Source organism: Littorina saxatilis, linkage group LG9, assembly GCF_037325665.1.
Source record: "Littorina saxatilis isolate snail1 linkage group LG9, US_GU_Lsax_2.0, whole genome shotgun sequence".
In the NCBI taxonomy this organism is placed as follows: Eukaryota; Metazoa; Mollusca; class Gastropoda; order Littorinimorpha; family Littorinidae; genus Littorina; species Littorina saxatilis.
The window spans coordinates 42,149,747-42,168,596 of record NC_090253.1 but is presented as its reverse complement, the minus strand read 5'-3'; the positions used below and the strand labels follow the sequence as shown (position 1 = coordinate 42,168,596).

Sequence of the window (18,850 nt, the reverse complement as noted above, 5' to 3'; positions counted from 1 at the left end):
CACACATGGACGCACGCACGCACGCACGCCGTAACGTATTCTCGCACACACACACACACACACACACACACACACACACACACACATACACACACACACACACACACACACAAAAATGCCGAACCCAAAGGAGTACTATACAATAATCATTCATCTGCCCTTAGTTCAGCAACATTAAAGTCCATAGTTCAGACGTACCAGGAAATGAGCTGGAGACAAACTTTTCCTTAAATGAACAACTCCATTAACTAAAACACACACACACACACACACACACACACACACACAAAACGTTCTGAACAACTCCATTAACTATAACACACACACACACACACACACACACACAAAACGTTCTGAACAACTCCATTAACTAAAACACATACACACACACACACACACACACACATACACACACAAAACGTTCTGAACAACTCCATTAACTAAAACACACACACACACACACACACACACACACACACACACAACGAAACACAAGTGCTTGCTTCATGGGAGAGGTAGTCTATCATTCAAGATTATCGAGATATTGTGCTGTGCTGGTGATGTTTATGTAGTTTCGTCACAAGCACACGATAACTACAATTAGATAATATATCTGTGGTTTTGTATGACTCCGATTCCTGGTACAAAAATGTAATTAAAATTTTTTTTTAAAAAAGCTCTTCTGAACAAAATAAATAATCAAACAAGCAAATAAAATCGAGCTTGAAAGGTATCTAAATGTATAAATCGCTGCGTTCAATTCCATGTTCATTTTTGTGATGTAAGCCTAAGCCTGCACAAAATGTTCCGCCCCCTTTGTGGAAAAAAAAAATAATCGACATATTTTTTGTAATCTACTGTGTACATCCCTATCGGCACAGGCTAGAAACTGTTTACTTACATAATTTGCAATTGTGGATCTTTGATCATGGTACTGTCAACTGTCGTAGTCTTTCTTTCTTTCTTTATTTGGTGTTTAACGTCGTTTTCAACCACGAAGGTTATATCGCGACGGGAGAAGGGGGGGGGGGGGGGGGGGGGGGAGATGGGATAGAGCCATCTGTCAATTGTTGCTCCAGGGGCTTGCAACGTAGTACAATATATTACCTTACTGGGAGAATGCAAGTTTCCAGTACAAAGGACTTAACATTTCTTACATACTGCTTGACTAAAATCTTTACAAAAATTGACTATATTTTATACAAGAAACACTTAACAAGGGTAAAAGGAGAAACAGAATCCGTTAGTCGCCTCTTACGACATGCTGGGGAGCATCGGGTAAATTCTTTCTCGTCCCAACCAATATGGGACCTAACCCGCGCGGGGTACTGTCGTAGTCAAGTGTTCCGTTCGTCTGGCGTGTAGTGTGACGCTGTGCTGGTCAGCGTGACAGCCTCGACAAAGGTGTCGCTGCCTTCTCAAATGCAACCGTAGACAGAAAGACTTCGAAAATGAGAACAAAGGATTTTTTTGTTCCAAAACATGTTTTTTTCGTTTTGTTTTACTTCTGGTTCTTCTGTAAAAGAAATAATAAAAAAAATAATCTTTTTTTTTTCTTATCAATTTTTGCCTTTCTTGTTTTCTTCGAAAGGTTTCTGTACCTCTTACTTCTTGTTCTGTCACGTATCTCTTCTTATTTTCTTCGAAAGGTTTCTGTACCTCTTACTTCTTGTTCTGTCACGTATCTCTTCTTATTTTCTGGTAAATATAGACAATGCTGCCTATACTTCAAGGACCTGTTACATGGAACCGTCTTCTTCTGCTTCAGCGTTCAACGCTGTACCATCAAACAAGACCTTACTTTTTACATCTGTCGGTAGGTGTTCTCACTAAGTTTACTGATTAAAACGGGGCATTGGTATTTTCAGTTGTGTTGTTTTAATTTTTCTGTGCTTTTTTTTCTTCCGTTTCGGTTGACAGATTTCAATCAAACAAAGTCACTTTTAAAATTTGAACATGAATTTAAAATTAAAGCTTGAAGAAGAAAAACAAAATAAGAACATGCAGTCGCTTTACCCCAGTCAGCGTAATGATGATAGGGCACTATTGGAGGCTATGCCGAGGGAACGTCACTGTCGCCTCAGGCTGACGTATCGTCATGATGCCTCTCTCGTTGAGACAAATGACCCGTCTCCATAAGACAGATGACTTTCTCACGCTTTGCTGATCCCACCTACAGTTATGTACCGTTAGTTACGGATTTCAAGCTTATCGTCTGCTACCGTCATCAACCCCCCCCCCCCCCCCCCCCCCTTGTCAGTCTCCCTGCACCCTTCGGATTTGGTCGTAGCTGCCTATGTTATCAGTTTTTCTTCTGGGTGAAAGAAGAGTTTTGTCGAGTGTGGAGTCAGAGACCTATGCTGAACACGGAAAGAGAAATTCGAAGCAGAATTCCTCCTAGCTTTACTTGCTGATTTTAGGCCATGACGTCATAGTGTCGTCTGCTCTCAGTCCAACCTGACTTTCAGTGTGCATTTTAGACGAAAGCACACAATTCCACGAGGAATCAAGCAAATAGTAAGGTATGTTGTATTTTGTGGACATTTTAATGTACTGTCACAAATAACTGCGGATGGTGTCGGACTTTTGCTCGTTCCATATTTTCGTCTTTTTTATTTCCTTCGTTATCTTCTAATAATTATATGTCTTCTGTTATATCCTTTGCTTTCTTCTCCCCTCTTTGCTATTTTCTTCCTTTTTCTTTCTGTTTTATTCTTGGGGAGAGTGACTGGCGAGAATAAGAGACAGTTTACAAGACAAACCTCATGTATACCTCCCTCACTTTTTTTCCCTCCTCACTCTCTTTTGTTCATCAGAAGAAGAAGAAACGTGCAGTTTTGACAAATTATTGACTTTCAGGTCACCGGAAAAAACCCATTGGGAATCGACTTTTAGCAAATTACGTGAACGGTAAACTGGAAGTTTGTGGTGTTAAAACCGTTTGATGGTAAATTAACTGTGTGCTGATTAGCAAAGCTCAAAGCACACCCTTTTCCAATCGGTTCATAATTAAATAATACTCGTGAATTTTATTTTCTGGTAAAAATGAAGATAAGGATTAGGTTTTGACACTTAATGCTTGGTTTAAACAGTTTTTTTTTATTCAGTTGCATAAATACAAAGCCATAATTGAATGTCATACACTTAATGCTTGAAGGGAGCTCGATTCTCAAGTCCTTGCAAGTAACATTCTGTCTCTGCCCCGAAAGCGGCGTATGGCTGCCTAAATGGCGGGTTAAAAACGGTCATGCACGTAAAAACCGTGGCAGTTTCGGTCCATGAACGAACAAGAAGATAGTCTGTCTGTACAATTTGTCTGAATCAGGTACTCTGTATACTCTTCAGATGGCGAGTGCGGACAAGGGATATAAAGTGGAGGAACTGACCCCACAGACAGCTTGGACCCCGAACACCCCCAGAGGCGCACCCCGAAGAACGCTGCTACAAAAGGAAGGCAACAGCAATGTCAGCTACAGGGGTATCGAGAGGAAACCTCTCAAATACCTCAAGGTGGGTTTCTCATGCACTATTGTTTTTCTTTGAAGCTTACCCGTAGAAATACCACTGTGCACTGTGAACGCTGCTACAAACGGAGGGCAACAGCAATGTCTGCTACAGGGGTATCGAGAGGAAACCTCTCAAATACCTCAAGGTAGATTTCTCGTGTAGTTGTTTTTTCTTTAAAGTTTACCCAAGAAAATACTACTGTGCACTGTGAACGCTGCTACAAACGGAGGGCAACAGCAATGTCTGTTACAGGCGTATCGAGAGGAAACCTCTCAAATACCTCAAGGTAGGTTTCTCATGCAGTTGATTTTCTTTAACGTTTACCCGTAAAAATACCAATGTGCACTGTGAACGCTACCACAGAAGGAGGGCAACAGCAATGTCGAGCAAATACCTCAAAGTGGGTTTCTCATGCAGTATCTTTTTTTTTTTAAGTTTACCCAAGAAAATAGCACTGTGCACAGAAAGAAGTCTGTAGATTTTCGGTTTATGTGTCCAAGTGAATAGATACTCTCACTCCACATTAAATCCTTAACAAATCTCTGTTGGTGTACATGCTCCTTAAACGGTATTTGTGTCTTTCATATTAAGTTTTCGCTTTCACGCAGTGTCTGCTGCTTGCAATGAAAGGTAACAAGTTCAAGCAAAATTTATTGTGAGGTTATGCTGGTATGGTCGATGAGCTCATTTTATCTGTGGACAAGAGCGGCTTCTTACTTTGCAAAATGCTAAAGAACAGCATCTTTTCGGCTTACTTTGAATATTTGAACAAAAAAATCAAACGATTTTTTTGTGTGAGATGGTGCGAGTGTGGTCAATGAAGGATTATCATTTGTATTTTACCTGTGATATTTCAGGACAAGTACACAACATGGTGGCCGGTAATTGTCATTTAGATTTTGGTTTAAATGAAAACGATGTTCCTTGTGAGATGATGCGTGTATGATCAATGAACAGTTATCAGTTTTATTTTACCTGTGATATTTCAGGACATGTACACAACACTGGTGGACATGCAATGGCGGTGGGTGATGCTGGTTCTGTTCGGTGCGATCTTCATGTGCTACCTGGTCTTCGCCGTCCTCTACTGGCTCGTCTGCTACATGTCTGGGCAGTTCAGCCACCTCAACGAGCCGGGGTTCAAACCCTGCATTGAAAACCTCGACACCTTCTCTGAGGCTTTCCTCTTCTCCATGGAGACTCAGAGTAAGAATCGTTTTGCATTAATAGTTACTGAGGTAACTGGATTGGTGTGCGGATTATTGTATTTAATAGGGAAATTTCGTTCTCGCACCCACTCCCCCCCCCCCACCCCCCCCCCCAAAAAAAACAATAGATAAAAAACACCTCAACAATAGACTATTTTTGCTAATAACTCCTATGGGTTGTGAAAGAGTGAATGCCCTTGCTTCTCCCTGAGAAATAACGTCACACGTGCTCCTGTCCACGTGTTTCCGACACACCCCTCGCTAGTGATTGGCCCCTCACGTGTTTCCGACACACCCCTCGCTAGTGATTGGCCCCGACAGCGTGTGTCCGACACACCCCTCGCTAGTGATTGGCCCCTACAGCGTGTGTCCGACACACCCCTCGCTAGTGATTGGCCCCTACAGCGTGTGTCCGACACACCCCTCGCTAGTGATCGGCCCCTACAGCGTGTGTCCGACACATCCCTCGCTAGTGATCGGCCCTTCCAATGTTTGTCCGAGTAAATATCAAGACAGTTTACTGCACGTAATGCGGTGATGACGATTCCTTGTTCTCCTACAGGTACAATCGGGTTTGGAGCCCTCCATCCCAACGCCGAATGTCCCGGTGTGACGCCACTCGTGTACTTCCAGATCACCATCGGCTTCATGCTTGAAACCTTCGTCCTAGGATTTCTCTACGTTAAGGTATGTTTGTGGACCTGTATAGCCTTTTTCTGTGTGTGCCGGAGTGGCACAGTGGTTAGCGCGCTTGCCTCTCACCGTCGCTGGAGGTCGTGGGTTCAATCCTCACCCCGGGAATACACATACCCGAATTTTTCGAGCGCTTTCCAGTCCACCCAGCTGAAAATGGGTACCTGACCCTATTCAGGGCCGGGGAAGACAAAGGCAGCGAGGGAGAGGAGAGGGCACCGCCCTCATCAAGCTGGCCGGAAGGGAAGTTAAAATCTCTGACATCTCGCGCTCCTACGACCAAAGATGGTTATGGGACTACCTTCACCTTTATCGCCCTTTTCTGCCCACTTGTGCATTGTTTCCTTGTAAAGAGTTGCGACCGATGGCGAAGGATGAAGGCATGAAACCACTAAACTGTCTACGTAATATTATATGCAACGTAATTTTTTTGCGATGGTGAAAAACTTTGCGTTGAATGTCCTCATCACACTAACGTGGACATTTTCTTAAATAATGATGTTTGCGATGCAAGCGTGCGTGAGTCTGGTTTTTTTCTGTCATTTAATATTTAGCTGCCTTTCTGTCTGTTTATCTGTCTGTCTGTCTGAAAAGTACGAATAGTAAGGCAACAAAAAAAAAGTTGGTTTAGACCGACCCTATTTTTTCCCGCCGACCCTAACACTTTTTTTTCATTTCTAAAAAAACCAAAAAAACATTTGGCACATTTTGCGAACCATACCGTGACTTAGAGAAGTAACCTTCTTTAAAATCGACTAAATTTAAAAAATAGAATTTAAAAAAAGAAAGAAAGGATTTAAGTTGTTCCCTTTAGTTCTCAGCAGTCACGTGACTTGTGACTTCTGATCACTTCCTGTGTGCTTATGTTTCTGAGTGTGCTGTGTATGTGAAGGAGAAGAAGGCGTTTGTCATTAGAATTTGTTTGACATTTTAATTTGTGTTCAATCATTTCTGAATGATTTATGTTTGATAAAAACCACACACATTGTCTCGTCGCGATATAACCTTCGTGGTTGAAAACGACGTTAAACACCAAATAAAGAAAGAAAGACACACATTGTGAGTTTTCACTCCATTCTCATTTTCCCATTCAGATCGCAAGACCAAAACACAGACGCCACACATTGGTATTTTCTCGCAACGCGTGCCTGTGCCTGGAGAACGGTCACCTCAACTTCCAGATCCGGGTGGGCGACATGCGGCGTACCCACCTGGTGGACTGCACGGTACACGGGGTGCTGGTCAAGAGACGGGTGATGGCCGAGAAACACGTCTACCCGCTTTTCCAACACAGGATCAACTTTGAGGCTCATGGCATGGGCAACAAGGTGAACGTAACACTATAAACTGAAGTGTTCAACTTTTGAACACACTTTTTGTGAGCTGTTTTGAACGCATTTTTTGAAAGCAGTTTTGAACACACTTTTTGTTAGCAGTTTTGAACACACTTTTGGTAACTAGTTTTGAAATTAATGCGAGCCTTAACGAACACGCCGACGGGCGGGGATGTAGCTCAGTCGGTAGCGCGCTGGATTTGTATCCAGTTGGCCGCTGTCAGCGTGAGTTCGTCCCCACGCCGTTCGGCGAGAGATTTATTTCTCAGAGTCAACTTTTTGTGCAGACTGTCCTCGGTGTCCGAACACCCCCGTGTGTACACGCAAGCACAAGACCAAGTGCGCACGAAAAAGATCCTGTAATCCATGTCAGAGTTCGGTGGGTTATAGAAACACGAAAATACCCAGCATGCTTCCTCCGAAAGCGGCGTATGGCTGCCTAAATGGCGGGGTAAAAACGGTCATACACGTAAAAGCCGTGGGAGTTTCAGCCCATGAACGAACAAACAAACAAACAAACGAACGAACACGCCACCTCACATACAAAGTCCGTCTGTTTTCTCTCCACAGGTGTACCTGATCTGCCCCTTGGTTCTGTCTCACCGCATCACCCCAGACTCTCCCCTCTACAACCTGTCGCCCAAAGACGTGCTGAAGGAGAAGTTCGACATCCTCATCTTCCTGGAAGGCACCATCGAGTCCACGGGAGAGCTGTGCCAGGCGCGCACGGGCTACGCGTCACGTGACATCATCTGGGGCCACCGATTCGTCAGGCTGGAGGAGTATGACGAGATTCACGAGACTTGGTGCTGTGACTTCACCAGGTTCAACAACGTCGTGCCTTCCATGACGCCAAAGTGAGTGTGCAATCATCATCTTCTTCTTCTTCTTCTTCTTCTTCTTTGTTCATGGGCTGAAACTCCCACGTTCACTCATGTTTTCGCACGTTTATGACCGTTTTTACCCGGCCAATCAGGCAGAATACGCCGGTTTCGTGCCTTCCATAACACCAAAGTGAGCGTGCAATGATCTCCTTCTTCTTCTTCTTCTTCTTCTTCTTCTTCTTCTTCTTCTTCTTCTTCTTCTTCTTCTTCTTCTTCTTCTTCTTCTTCTTCTTCTTTGTTCATGGACTGAAACTCCCACGTTCACTGATGTTTTTGCACTCGTGGATTTTTACGTGTATGATCGGCAGCATACGCCGATTTCGTGCCTTCCATGACGCCAAAATGAGTGTGCAATGATCCAAAACACAGATAGACTTCTAACGTTTCAAAATTTCAGAATTAAAAAAACACCGAGAATGGTAAGTAACGGGAACCGTGAGGTTTATTTGTTTGTGTTTTTGGTTTGTGTTTGTTAACCATCTAAAGTCGGGGTTACATGTTCCCACATGCGTTAACGAACAGTCATAAAAGGTGAAAAGAGATAGGGAGTAATTGTGGCGAAACCCAGGTCTTCATCTCTGTCGATCGTAATTTTGGATTCAACACTGCCACTGCCTTGATGAAGCTAGGATCAGACGTCTGAAAGTTCAGGGATTGAGTTGTTCCTTTCATTTTAAATCACTCTAATTATATCTTTTTATTGCGGGTTTTTTCATAAACAAGCACTGATTTTTTTTTAATGTTTAACAAACAAACAAACAAATAAAAAAAACGGACCAACAAAAAAACGATTACACAAGCACAAAACTGACGTACAGAAAACCAAACGTGTATATTTTTGTTGCGAAGCCAGATTTTTGTTAAGGTGTTTTAAAGGTAAATTAACCACATTTCTCTTCATTCTGATTGGCTGACAGGGTGAGCGCACGAGCATACGACGAGCAACAACGCGAGGAGCAGGAACGTCAACTGGGAGATGAAGAGTCTGTGGGTGACCCTGACCGAGTGTATGATAATGCCACAGGTCAAGAGTCTGTGGGTGACCTTGACGGACTGTATGATAATGCCACAGGTCAAGCGTCCGCAGAGTAACATCCATGAGGGCAGAGAGAGACGGGGAGGGAGAGAGAGGGGAAGGGGGAAGAGAGAGAGAGAGAGAGAGGGAGAGAGACAGAGAGAGGGGGAGATAGATGGGAGGGAGAGGGAGAGAGAGAGAGGGGGGAGGGAGGGGTCGGAGAGAGAGAGACAGACAGACAGGCAGAAATACAGACAGATAGGCAGACAGACAGATAGACAGACAGACAGACAGACAGACAGACAGAAACCCAGATGTTATAGGGGAACGGGCTTTGCATGACTATGACATCGTGTCGTCAGTGTGCGTCTGCGAGAGACTCCTCTTCGAATTGTGATTCTGATTTAGAGGGAGTGAGTGTGTATGTGTATGCAGGATTGGGTGCCGGTGTGTGGGTGTCAGTGTGTGGTGTGCGTATGTGGGTGTGTGTCCATGCGTGCGTGCGTTTGTGCGTGCCGTGCGTGAACAGACAACCTGCAGGCATCATTTCAACCTGCAGATACCCAAACTGCATAATGACTTCTCCCTTCCAGGGGAATTCCCAGTAGACTTACCTCAGTGGCGAGGCCGGGTGGGGTGGAGGGAGAAAAGGAGATGGAGGTTAGTATGGCGGCGTACTAGGGCCAAAAGCGGGGCTTACAAATATCACATGAACATTTATAATTAACACGTGTATTTCACAGTGAAAATGTTAACTGACAGTGTTAATTACTAATTCTCAGTTTTGTCTTCGGTTTATTTGTGTAAAAACCACAATTAAATATGAACACCCTTTAACTACACACGAATACTTGATAATTACAATTTCCACGTGAAAAATACTAATTTTCAGTTCTGGCTCACTTCCAGACGGGTTACTAGAGCCAAAACTGAAAGTTAAACGTTATCCGGGGAAGAAAATGAGTAATTGTCACTGATATGTGTAATATTCTCGTTAAAATTGTAATTTTCACGTGAATTTTTTAATTGTGTGGTTTTGGCGCTAGTAAGCCGTCATAGGTAAGGGCAGGGAGGGGTATGTCTCACTTTTTTGTCAACACAGTCTGAACATCTCGGGGATAGACGATTTGATTGTCAAAACAAAGCACACCAAACATAACACATACAGGACATGCTGGGGTCAGACTGACTGGACCTGGCGTTTTACCCATGTACTGTGTTTATCCAATTAAAACAGAAAACTTTTCGCAAGCGCAATTATAGCAAGAATAAAATGAGTTGACCTTTGGAGTTCCTCTGGCTATGTTTACTGACAGGAAATTCCACAGGAATGTGGCGGGGAGTTATGTTTTACGGGGGAGCATCTTGTATTGTATATGATTTTGTTTAATTCTTTAATTCTGTGTGTTTAATAGCACCAGTTTGAGGATTGAAAAAAAGAGAGACTTCTAAAGTATTTGTGCTTTGTGTCATGTGTCTCTGAACAACGTGAAATTAGCTTTTTCTGCAGATAAACATGATGTCTGCAGTTGGGCTATTGCGGACATCCGAGCGTGCGTGCGTGTGTGTGTGCGTGTGTGTGTGTGTGTGTGTGTGTGTGTGTGGTGTGTGTGTGTGTGTGTGTGTGTGTGGTGTGTGTGTGTGTGGTGTGTGTGTGTGTGGTGTGTGTGTGTGTGTGTGTCAGTGTGTGTGTGTGGTGTGTGTGTGTGTGTGTGGTGTGTGTGTGTGTGTGGTGTGTGTTGTGTGTGTGTGTGTGTGGTGTATGTGTGTGTGGTGTGTGTGTATATGTGTGTGTGTGGTGTGTGTGTATATGGAGGTATTGCACCTCGGTCATAGCGGATTGAAAGTATGTCAAATACACGGCTGAATAGCCGTGGGAAGTATACTTCGATACTTCGAAAGTGTACCTTGGCCGGGCTGTCTGCGGAGCATCCGCCTACCGGCTTGCACATCTCGTCTCTACAATGCACTTTGAAAGTGGACTCTGGTCCAGCTGACAGCCTTCGACACTCGCAGCCAATCAAAACTGACTGGAGAGCGTCTGCAGAGCAACTGACACGCCCCCTTGACGACAATCCCCCCCCTCCTCATCCACCCCCTCTCCTTTCCACCGTCCGTCCGGCTACAAAATAAAAGCAAAACAAAGTTACTCTTTGTCAGATCATAGATACATATCAGGGGCGAATCAGTTCATTTTATGGGGGGGGGGGGGGGGGTCCAAAAGGTTATTGTGAATACTGTATGGGTGCGAAGCGCCGAGCCGACGGCGCGAAGCGCCTAGCTTGCTAGGGGGGTCCGGGGGCATGCCCCCCCGGACAATTTTGAAAAAAAGGATGCAAAATGGTGCAATCTGGTGCATTCTGAGGATGATCATTACCAGTTTCAGGCAGCAGGTTTTGTCACTGATTAATACCCCCCCAAAAAACACAAAAATATTTTTTTTTTTTAGCTGGGGGGGGGGGGGGGGTGTTCCGGAAACCCCAGAACCCCCCCCCCCTCGTCCGCCCCTGCATATTAGACAGGATCGCAAACTCCGCGCGTGCGCTAGCAGCAAGTTGCCGAAATAAATGTGCCGCCCAGTTCGTTTTGTTTACAGGCAAATCAAGAAAAACTGAAAAACAACAGTGAGACATGTTTAGCATGAACATATATACGTATACTTGTTAAAAGGGATATACCGATACATTTCTTCTGCTGGGGCAAAACATTTTAATATGCAATATTTTGTAATGGTTTCCCAGTGAAAAGACGGAACAAGGGAGTTAACTACCGTAACTGAAAACGCAGCAAGTATCGCGGGAGTCTTTATTCGCGCACGAGGCTTCTTTGACATTGCACCTTTCGACAGTCCAGCTCTAAAACTCAAACTCAGGTAAGTTAAAATAACTGCTAGATATTTGATTAAGTGATGTAAATATTGTTGACAGCTGTCGTCTTTTGGTTGCAGCAAAAGAGACTGATCTTTTGGCGTGAAAAGTTGAATGAGTAAATCAGTAATATCAGTATAATGTAGCCGGTCGGAACAAAGCGCGCGGGGCAGCGTCCAGACCTGATTCGTTCACGTCTAAAGTCGCTCCAAGGGCTTGAATTTGCATCCACTGTCTTGGTAAAAATGTGCATGTTAGATAAACATATAGTTAAGATTGTCCAGCAAATGTGTGTGTGCCATTCTGAATGCTTGACTATTTAAATTAGTATTTTGTTATCTGTGTGCAGAATTTTGCTCAGCTGCTAAGGAAGGAGAATGACCGGTCCAAAGATGAACGGTTACCACGTTCACATGAGTGAAATAAGCAAAGGTAAGCCGAATTTTAGTTGAATGTGTAACATTCAGCTAGTGGCTGTATTGGCATGTTTGCATTGATCAACTAAAAATAGTAAAATATTATTAGATCTGAAAGCCAAAAGCTGAGAAAGGTCAGGAGACTTCAGATACCCATACCCACGAGGCCTATTCCCCTTATTATGTACATGTGGTACATGTGGCACCTACCCTGCTGCCGACCCCACCCCAGGGGATTGTGTTGAGACCTCTCCCTTGTTACCACCATAACACATCATTCGCCACCATACTGGTACCACGCCCACCTCACTGTGTACCTCAGCGCCCGCCGAGCAGGGAGCGAAGGACAGCTTCTGTCCAACACTGCAGGCGGGTAGCGGTACACCAGACTTTATGCGTGATGCACGTCTGCTGGTCAGCGTTTCCGTCTGCGCGTGTTGTGTGTGCAAGACTGACAGCTGGGAGCGAAGGGCTTTGCCTCACCAGGCAGGCGGGCTGCTGTGCACCGCACACACACACATACATTGTCTTTGGCTTAGGCCTACCGCAGTTTCTGCGATTGAATGCACAAACATTTTTTCCTTTTAATTAAATTATTTGTGGTTGCGTGCCAACGCACACACAAACACCAGTCATAGATGAATGTCTTACTCTTCATATTTAATTGAACTTTTTAAGGTATATGTCATACATGCACCATATCTCGCAAAACGAACTGTGTTGTATATGTGTGTGTTTTTTGTTGTTTTTTAAACACGCACGGTATCGAACAATATTCTCTAGCCCCTAATAGGCAAAGTACCTGTGGGACACGAAGCACCATTTATTGATTAAGACTTCAGAGGCATGAGTTGAACTATTAGTTCAGAGTCTTAGCAGTTCTCAGAAAATATCAGTTATCACATGCTTTACTGGGGATGGCCAAATATCAGAATTTTACTTCGTCAGCTGGGCGGGTAACCACATGTAAGTCACTGCCTGTAAGCAGTTTCACTTGCCTGTTACATACCAGTTACCAAACACACAAATTATGACACAGGGATAGTATGATTGACTGTTTATTTTTACATACAAACAGCAGTGATACGATCAACGGCTAGCTGGGCAGTGGTCCGTGATGAATAGTCTTTCCAGTCTCGCTTCTGTTTTGGTACTATTTGCACTCAACTGTGAGAAATCACCCATGGTAGTAAGGTTTGACTAACATCATGTTACAAGTAATGTCAGTATTTTTCTAATGCAGCTATTGTTTGTTGCTTTTAGCTTTGCATGTGTCATTGACAATGTTTATGTCATGTTCCACCTGTTCAAATAGGGCAAGGGTTGCAGTGTGCAGCAGGCGCTCCATCCTGGCATGCCTTATCAAAGGAAGAGAAGGACAGATGTGCAGCGAAGGCTGCGGAGGTACGCCTCCAAGCCGAAACAGACCCGGCTTCTTTAAAAAAGACACTGATACACTTGGTATGTGTATATATTATGATATATATATCAACTGTAGGTGGAAACATTGACCAAGAGGTTTATTTACGATAAAGTAGCGGGCAAACAACCATGTATGCCATAAACAAATCCAAAACGTATTTTAACAAAATACGTTACTAAATGTGATTGTAACGTATTGTTTTGTCAATAACAAATGTTCCAATAAATTACCTTTCTTGTTTTTTGATTCATGAATTCCATTTACTCAGTCCTGAGACGGTGGGTTTTAATGCTTACCAGACAGCCTTGGTACATGCAGACCTTTTTTTTTTGTGTATTACATGTAACTGAATGTATGGTCTGTAATTCAGAGAATAGTTTTTGTGCCTTGATCCCCTACATTCCTTTTAAATAATAGTTTTATTGTGGTTTCACAGCATGGTTTAGTCCAGCACAGTTTGTACAACAAAGAGCATCTCACACCGGCTCAGCTGTTATCAAATTCAGGCTTTTCCAGTCAAATAAAATGTGGATCCATGAGCTGGAAGTGTAACTATCCAGTAAGTTCAGTATGTTACTTAGTGTCGGGTTGTTTACATACTTTATTTTTTTCAAAGTCCCATTTATATTGCAATGGTTGTTTTGTTTGCTTGATTTTTTTCTCTCATATATTTATTTTTATGTTGCCTTTCTTAGCTGCAGAAGCTGGGTCATCTGGGCATTGACAGTGGAGTGATGCTAGTGGAAAAGAAAACAAGATGCTGTGAAGTCCTTGGATATGGAGTTGTCAAAACCATATTTTTGAACAGTGATGATGTGATCGACCGCATCAAGAACCAATGTATGTATATAACAAAGAAAAAGATTATGCAGAAGGATAGATTTGGTTTAAACAAATGATATTACCCCTACGAAGGAGCACATTCAGAGTCATCTCTATAACATGTCTGGTTTTTGTTAAGGATCAGGTAAAGGTCTATGTGGCTATTAATGACCCCACTTAGTGTTGCTTTAATACATTATTCCACCAGTCTAACTATAACACTTGAGCTTAAGTGAGAACTATTTTTGCTTTTTATGCGTGTTGTTATTTTATAGGGATGTAAAAATACAACTGGTTGTCTTATTCCTTTGTGTTCATTCTCAAGCATTGTGCTGATATTATCATTGCAGATGGATCCTCCCGCGACGGAACTGCGACGGTTGCAGAGCTGCAAGAGCATGTTCGCTCTAAGATGAACGGAGTAGCAAGTAAGTTACATGTTTCATGCATATGTTTCAAATTAAAATTTACTGCAAACTGTTTTTAAATGACAAAATAAAATTGTAGCGCTCAATACTTGATCATTGATGGTTGGATTTGTGGTGCAAATGAGGACACCAGTCAGTCGTCTGAATGAGGCAGTTCAACATGCCCTGTCTTGATACGTGACATGGGCATGCTGGTGTGGAAAAGGACATCCCTGCAACAATGCCAAGTGTCTTCTCTTGTATAGCATAATGCTTTACATATTAATGACAACATTAAATAATGTGTTTCTCTTTTTTCTTTCTTATTATTTATTTTTATTCAGGCAGGTGTACCTTGAAGTTCAAGGGATTTCCTTGGAAAGCAGTGCAAGCTGGGAAAATCAGAATAAGCGGCTGGCCTGCAGGGCTGAAAAAGTATGTTGTCAGCTCAATGTCCCGGAGTGATTTGAAGAGACTCCTTGATGCAGAGATCGTTATCCATGGACTGTGAGTATTGAATAAACTTCCCCATTCACCTCTTTTTTTCTTCTTTCTTTTGAATTTGTTTTGTGATACAGAAAAATAGAGTTCTGTAGTTTTCTAGTTTAGCAAGCCCTATTAGGCCATAACAATATTGACATCTGTATTATGTAGAATTACACAAGAAGTGTTCCTGTAAATTCAAAAACTCATATTTTCTACTTTTTTTTTATCAATCAGACGTTTTTTTGGTCTCCATAACAATTTTTCAATCAATCAATCAATCAATATGAGATTTATATCGCACGTATTCCGTGGGTACAGTTCTAAGCGCAGGGATTTATTTTTATTTTTTTATTTTTATGCATTATATCGCGCACATATTCAAGGCACAGGGATTTATTTATGCCGTGTGAGATGGAATTTTTTTCAACACAATACATTCACATCGGCCAGCAGATCGCAGCCATTTTGGCGCATATCCTACTTTTCACGGCCTATTATTTCAAGTCACACGGGTATTTTGGTGGACATTTTTATCTATGCCAATACAATTTTGCCAGGAAAGACCCTTTTGTCAATCGTGGGATCTTTAACGTGCACACCCCAATGTAGTGACGCACAATTTTTCAGAGTACATTGTTTTGATTTTGTTGCAGAGCGACAACTGAGGTTGAACAAGCTCCACTCACTGTTCCTGCCTCCACCACAGGGTAAAAAGCTACCCAGATTTCAAGAACTTTTTAATTTTTGTTATTTCATCTGTTCGGTGTTGAGTTGAAGGATGTCATTAATATTTTTAATTCCAACACCTATGGACAACCCATGGTGGTGAAATCTCACTTCAGTCTAAGTATCTAATATATATTTGGTTTGTTTTAAGTGCTTCAAAAAAAGTTTGGTTTTTTAACCACTGTTTCCCAAATGTTTGGTTGGTCAGGTAAAGGTATTGAAACAGCCAGGATTTCAAGATTGACACCACCCAAATGCCAGGTTGATTTAAAGCATGTGCTTTAAACGTTTGTACGGGGGGTAGGCGTTTTCAAGGTTCACTTTTGTGTGTAAGTAGCTTACAGTATTCGATTTGGGAAATGCATTTGTGCCTCCCACCCTACTCATCCTACATTTCTGTGTGTAATAGGCATGGGTGAGTATTATTTTTAAGTCAAGTGTGATCCGGACAGTGTCTGTTTTTTGTGCAAGTACTTATATGATTATATATTTTTGTGGTACAAATTGCCTTTGAATGTACATTGTTTTTTTGTTTGTTGCAGACCAACAACTGTGGATGAGCAAGCTCCACCCGCTGCTCTTGACAACACCACAGGGTAATACGCTACTCAGATTTCAAGAATTTGTCAGATATTGAAGAAATATTTCTTTTCTTCAATATTAATGTGTGTGAAAAGTGTGATGTTTTTGTTTTTTTAAATTTGAGATCAGTTGAAAAGAATGTAATATCTTTCTGTTACAGGATGGAATCCGAATCGCTTGCTGCAGATGACACCGATGGCTTTATGAATGAGTTCTCTCAAGTTTTTGGAGCAGAAAAAGGTATTAAAAGTGTTTTGTTTAACAATAACAAGCAATGTTTGAATGAAAAGGTTTACTTCTTGCTTTAAATTGACATGTCTAATATCCAACAGAAAATAGCTAGGTACACATCGTAGCTGGAGACAAATGTGATCATTGTGTGGATGTATGTACGGTAAGGCTGGTAACATGAGTTATCTTGCTACTTTTCAGAAGAAGTGATGGATGCTTTGATCACAGAGGAGCCCGACTCTGCAGCACTGCCGTCTGATCTGCCGTCTGATCTCCACATGCTTGTCAATCAAGTAACAAGACCCTCTCATTTTGGTGTCTGGCTTTTTCCAGTCCCCCTGTCCTTCTTTTGTGCACAAGACCGAAGTTGCCATCTAGTGACGTCACAGCTCCGCTTGGATTCTGTATAAGAAGACAATAAAAAATATCAATGTAACACAAAAAGGCAAATGAAAATAGGTCAATTTGAGAAACTTCAAACATAAAGTGATCTCATAGTAAATCATTTTTGATGGAACCTGACAAAATAATGGCAAGAATTATGTGAACTAGCATTTAAATATTCATTATCTAATTCTTAAATGCTGTGGTAGGGTAGTCTTTATAGATGGTAAATACCCCATGCAATGCTTCATTCTACACATTTATGACAGTTATCAAGTGATTTTTAATAGTTTGTCACCAGTGCGTTTAAATTACAGTAAAACAGTAGGTCCCAGAGTCTTCTTCGTACGACGTCCCAGAGTCAACTTAGTGCAGACTCTCCTCGGTGACCAATCACCCACGTGTGCACGCATGCGCATGATAACCAACCCAAATTCACAGCGAAAGTCTCAGGGCTTGGAAACATGAATACACGCATGTAGGGAGAAAAATAAAATGTGTATGGCGCCATATACTGTATAGCAGCTCGCTTTCCGCAGTGAGAAAGCAGCCCAAATTTCCATGAAGGTAACTTCACAGAACTATATAAAATCTTATCCTTATTCTTAATATGCATATAAAAACTTACCATTGAACATACAGGGCAGGAATGAATGCTGGCTTTGCTCAGAGCTCCTGTCCTGCTTATCTGTGAGCGGTGAAAACGATATTCATTAATCGCTCCCAACAGATTCCTGTATAGATCTGGCACTGAGGAAGCTTGTGGTCTCAGTCCAAGGAGAGGATCCATTTCCTTCAAGGACATGGCAATGGCTTGGACTGAGATACTGCCATGAAGTTGCAAACACGCGCAGAGCTCCATCAGTTGTAGGCTGAAGGCCACCTTGGGGCTGGCAGGGCTTGCAGGCCAAAAACCATGACGCAGAAGAGTCACAGCCAGTTGTTCACGATGGCACAGGCAGTGCTCAATCACAGCATCGCTCGACATCCCTGAGAGTAAAATCATTGAACATATTTAAAGTTCACCAAATGATGCTTTGAATTACACAGTCTTGATGATATGGGTCTTGGGAAAATGTAAGCTTTACGCCCTCACGGCAAAGCCATTAGGGGCATGTGAGATGGAAAAACCAGGCTATATATAAAAAAAAAGGAAAACAAAAATGCAGCGGGGGTGGGTGGGTGGGGGGGGGGGGGGGGGGGGGGAGGGGTGTTTGCATACAGCTGGCTGCCGGCGGCTAGAGGAGACCTGAAATGGGCTAAGGACCGGGCAGATGCCAGCGCAAGCCATCTGATGCAGAGTCAGGAGGCGGTTTGACACAAGAACATCAGAAGCCACAGCCTCGGCCGTCTAGGGGGTTGGTGTGTCTGGAGGCACATTGATGTCGGTCTTGTACAATCCATTCTTCTTCTTTTGCGTTCATGGGCTAAAACTCCCATGCACACTTGTGTTTTTGCCTGAGTGGATTATTATACATGTGTATGACCATTTTTACCCTGCCAATTAGGCAGCCATATGCCACTTTTGGAGGAAGCATGCAGGGTATTTTTGTGTTTCAATAACCTACTGAACTGAAATAGATTACAGGATCTTTTTTGTGCGTACTTGGTCTGGTGCTTGTGTGTACACACGGATGGGGATAAGCCACTAGCAGGTCTGCACATAAGTTGACCTGGGAGATCGGAAAAATCTCTACCCTTAACCCACCAGACGCGGCCGGGATTCGAACACGCGACCTTCCGCTTTGGAGGCATCATACCAATAGGCCATTGTGCAACCTTTTTTTTTTTCAGGAGACACTGTGTCGAGCGTTGACAGCAAGAACACCATCATTACCAAAGATACAACAACAAACATATCGGGT

General features: G+C 42.8%; 2 protein-coding genes across 2 annotated transcripts; both read left to right on the top strand.

Moving 5' to 3' along the window:
* Positions 1-2,384: 2,384 nt before the first annotated feature.
* Positions 2,385-8,734, top strand: LOC138977425 (ATP-sensitive inward rectifier potassium channel 11-like). Its single transcript, XM_070350309.1, has 7 exons — positions 2,385-2,522; positions 3,346-3,510; positions 4,497-4,713; positions 5,278-5,402; positions 6,503-6,736; positions 7,313-7,599; positions 8,544-8,734. The coding sequence occupies exons 2-7, from the start codon at positions 3,346-3,348 to the stop codon at positions 8,716-8,718; spliced, it is 1,203 nt and encodes a 400-aa protein (XP_070206410.1). The 5' UTR covers positions 2,385-2,522; the 3' UTR covers positions 8,719-8,734.
* A 2,473-nt stretch (positions 8,735-11,207) lies between these two features.
* On the top strand, positions 11,208-17,011 carry LOC138976916 (uncharacterized). The gene is made up of 9 exons (XM_070349811.1): positions 11,208-11,940; positions 13,240-13,385; positions 14,043-14,187; positions 14,520-14,597; positions 14,921-15,083; positions 15,716-15,769; positions 16,331-16,384; positions 16,531-16,610; positions 16,803-17,011. The coding sequence occupies exons 1-9, from the start codon at positions 11,886-11,888 to the stop codon at positions 17,009-17,011; spliced, it is 984 nt and encodes a 327-aa protein (XP_070205912.1). The 5' UTR covers positions 11,208-11,885.
* The last annotated feature ends 1,839 nt before the right edge of the window (positions 17,012-18,850 follow it).

What these genes read in the sequence shown, in the direction of transcription:
- LOC138976916 (XM_070349811.1), top strand. Translation starts at nt 11,886, where the DNA reads ATGACCGGTCCAAAGATGAACGGTTACCACGTTCACATGAGTGAAATA. An exon ending in AAAAGACACTGATACACTTG is followed by an intron (nt 13,386 to 14,042) that starts GTATGTGTATAT and finishes TGCCTTTCTTAG; the next exon opens with CTGCAGAAGCTGGGTCATCT. An exon ending in TAAGATGAACGGAGTAGCAA is followed by an intron (nt 14,598 to 14,920) that starts GTAAGTTACATG and finishes ATTTTTATTCAG; the next exon opens with GCAGGTGTACCTTGAAGTTC.
- LOC138977425 (XM_070350309.1), top strand. Translation starts at nt 3,346, where the DNA reads ATGGCGAGTGCGGACAAGGGATATAAAGTGGAGGAACTGACCCCACAG. An exon ending in AACCTCTCAAATACCTCAAG is followed by an intron (nt 3,511 to 4,496) that starts GTGGGTTTCTCA and finishes GTGATATTTCAG; the next exon opens with GACATGTACACAACACTGGT. An exon ending in TAGGATTTCTCTACGTTAAG is followed by an intron (nt 5,403 to 6,502) that starts GTATGTTTGTGG and finishes TTTCCCATTCAG; the next exon opens with ATCGCAAGACCAAAACACAG.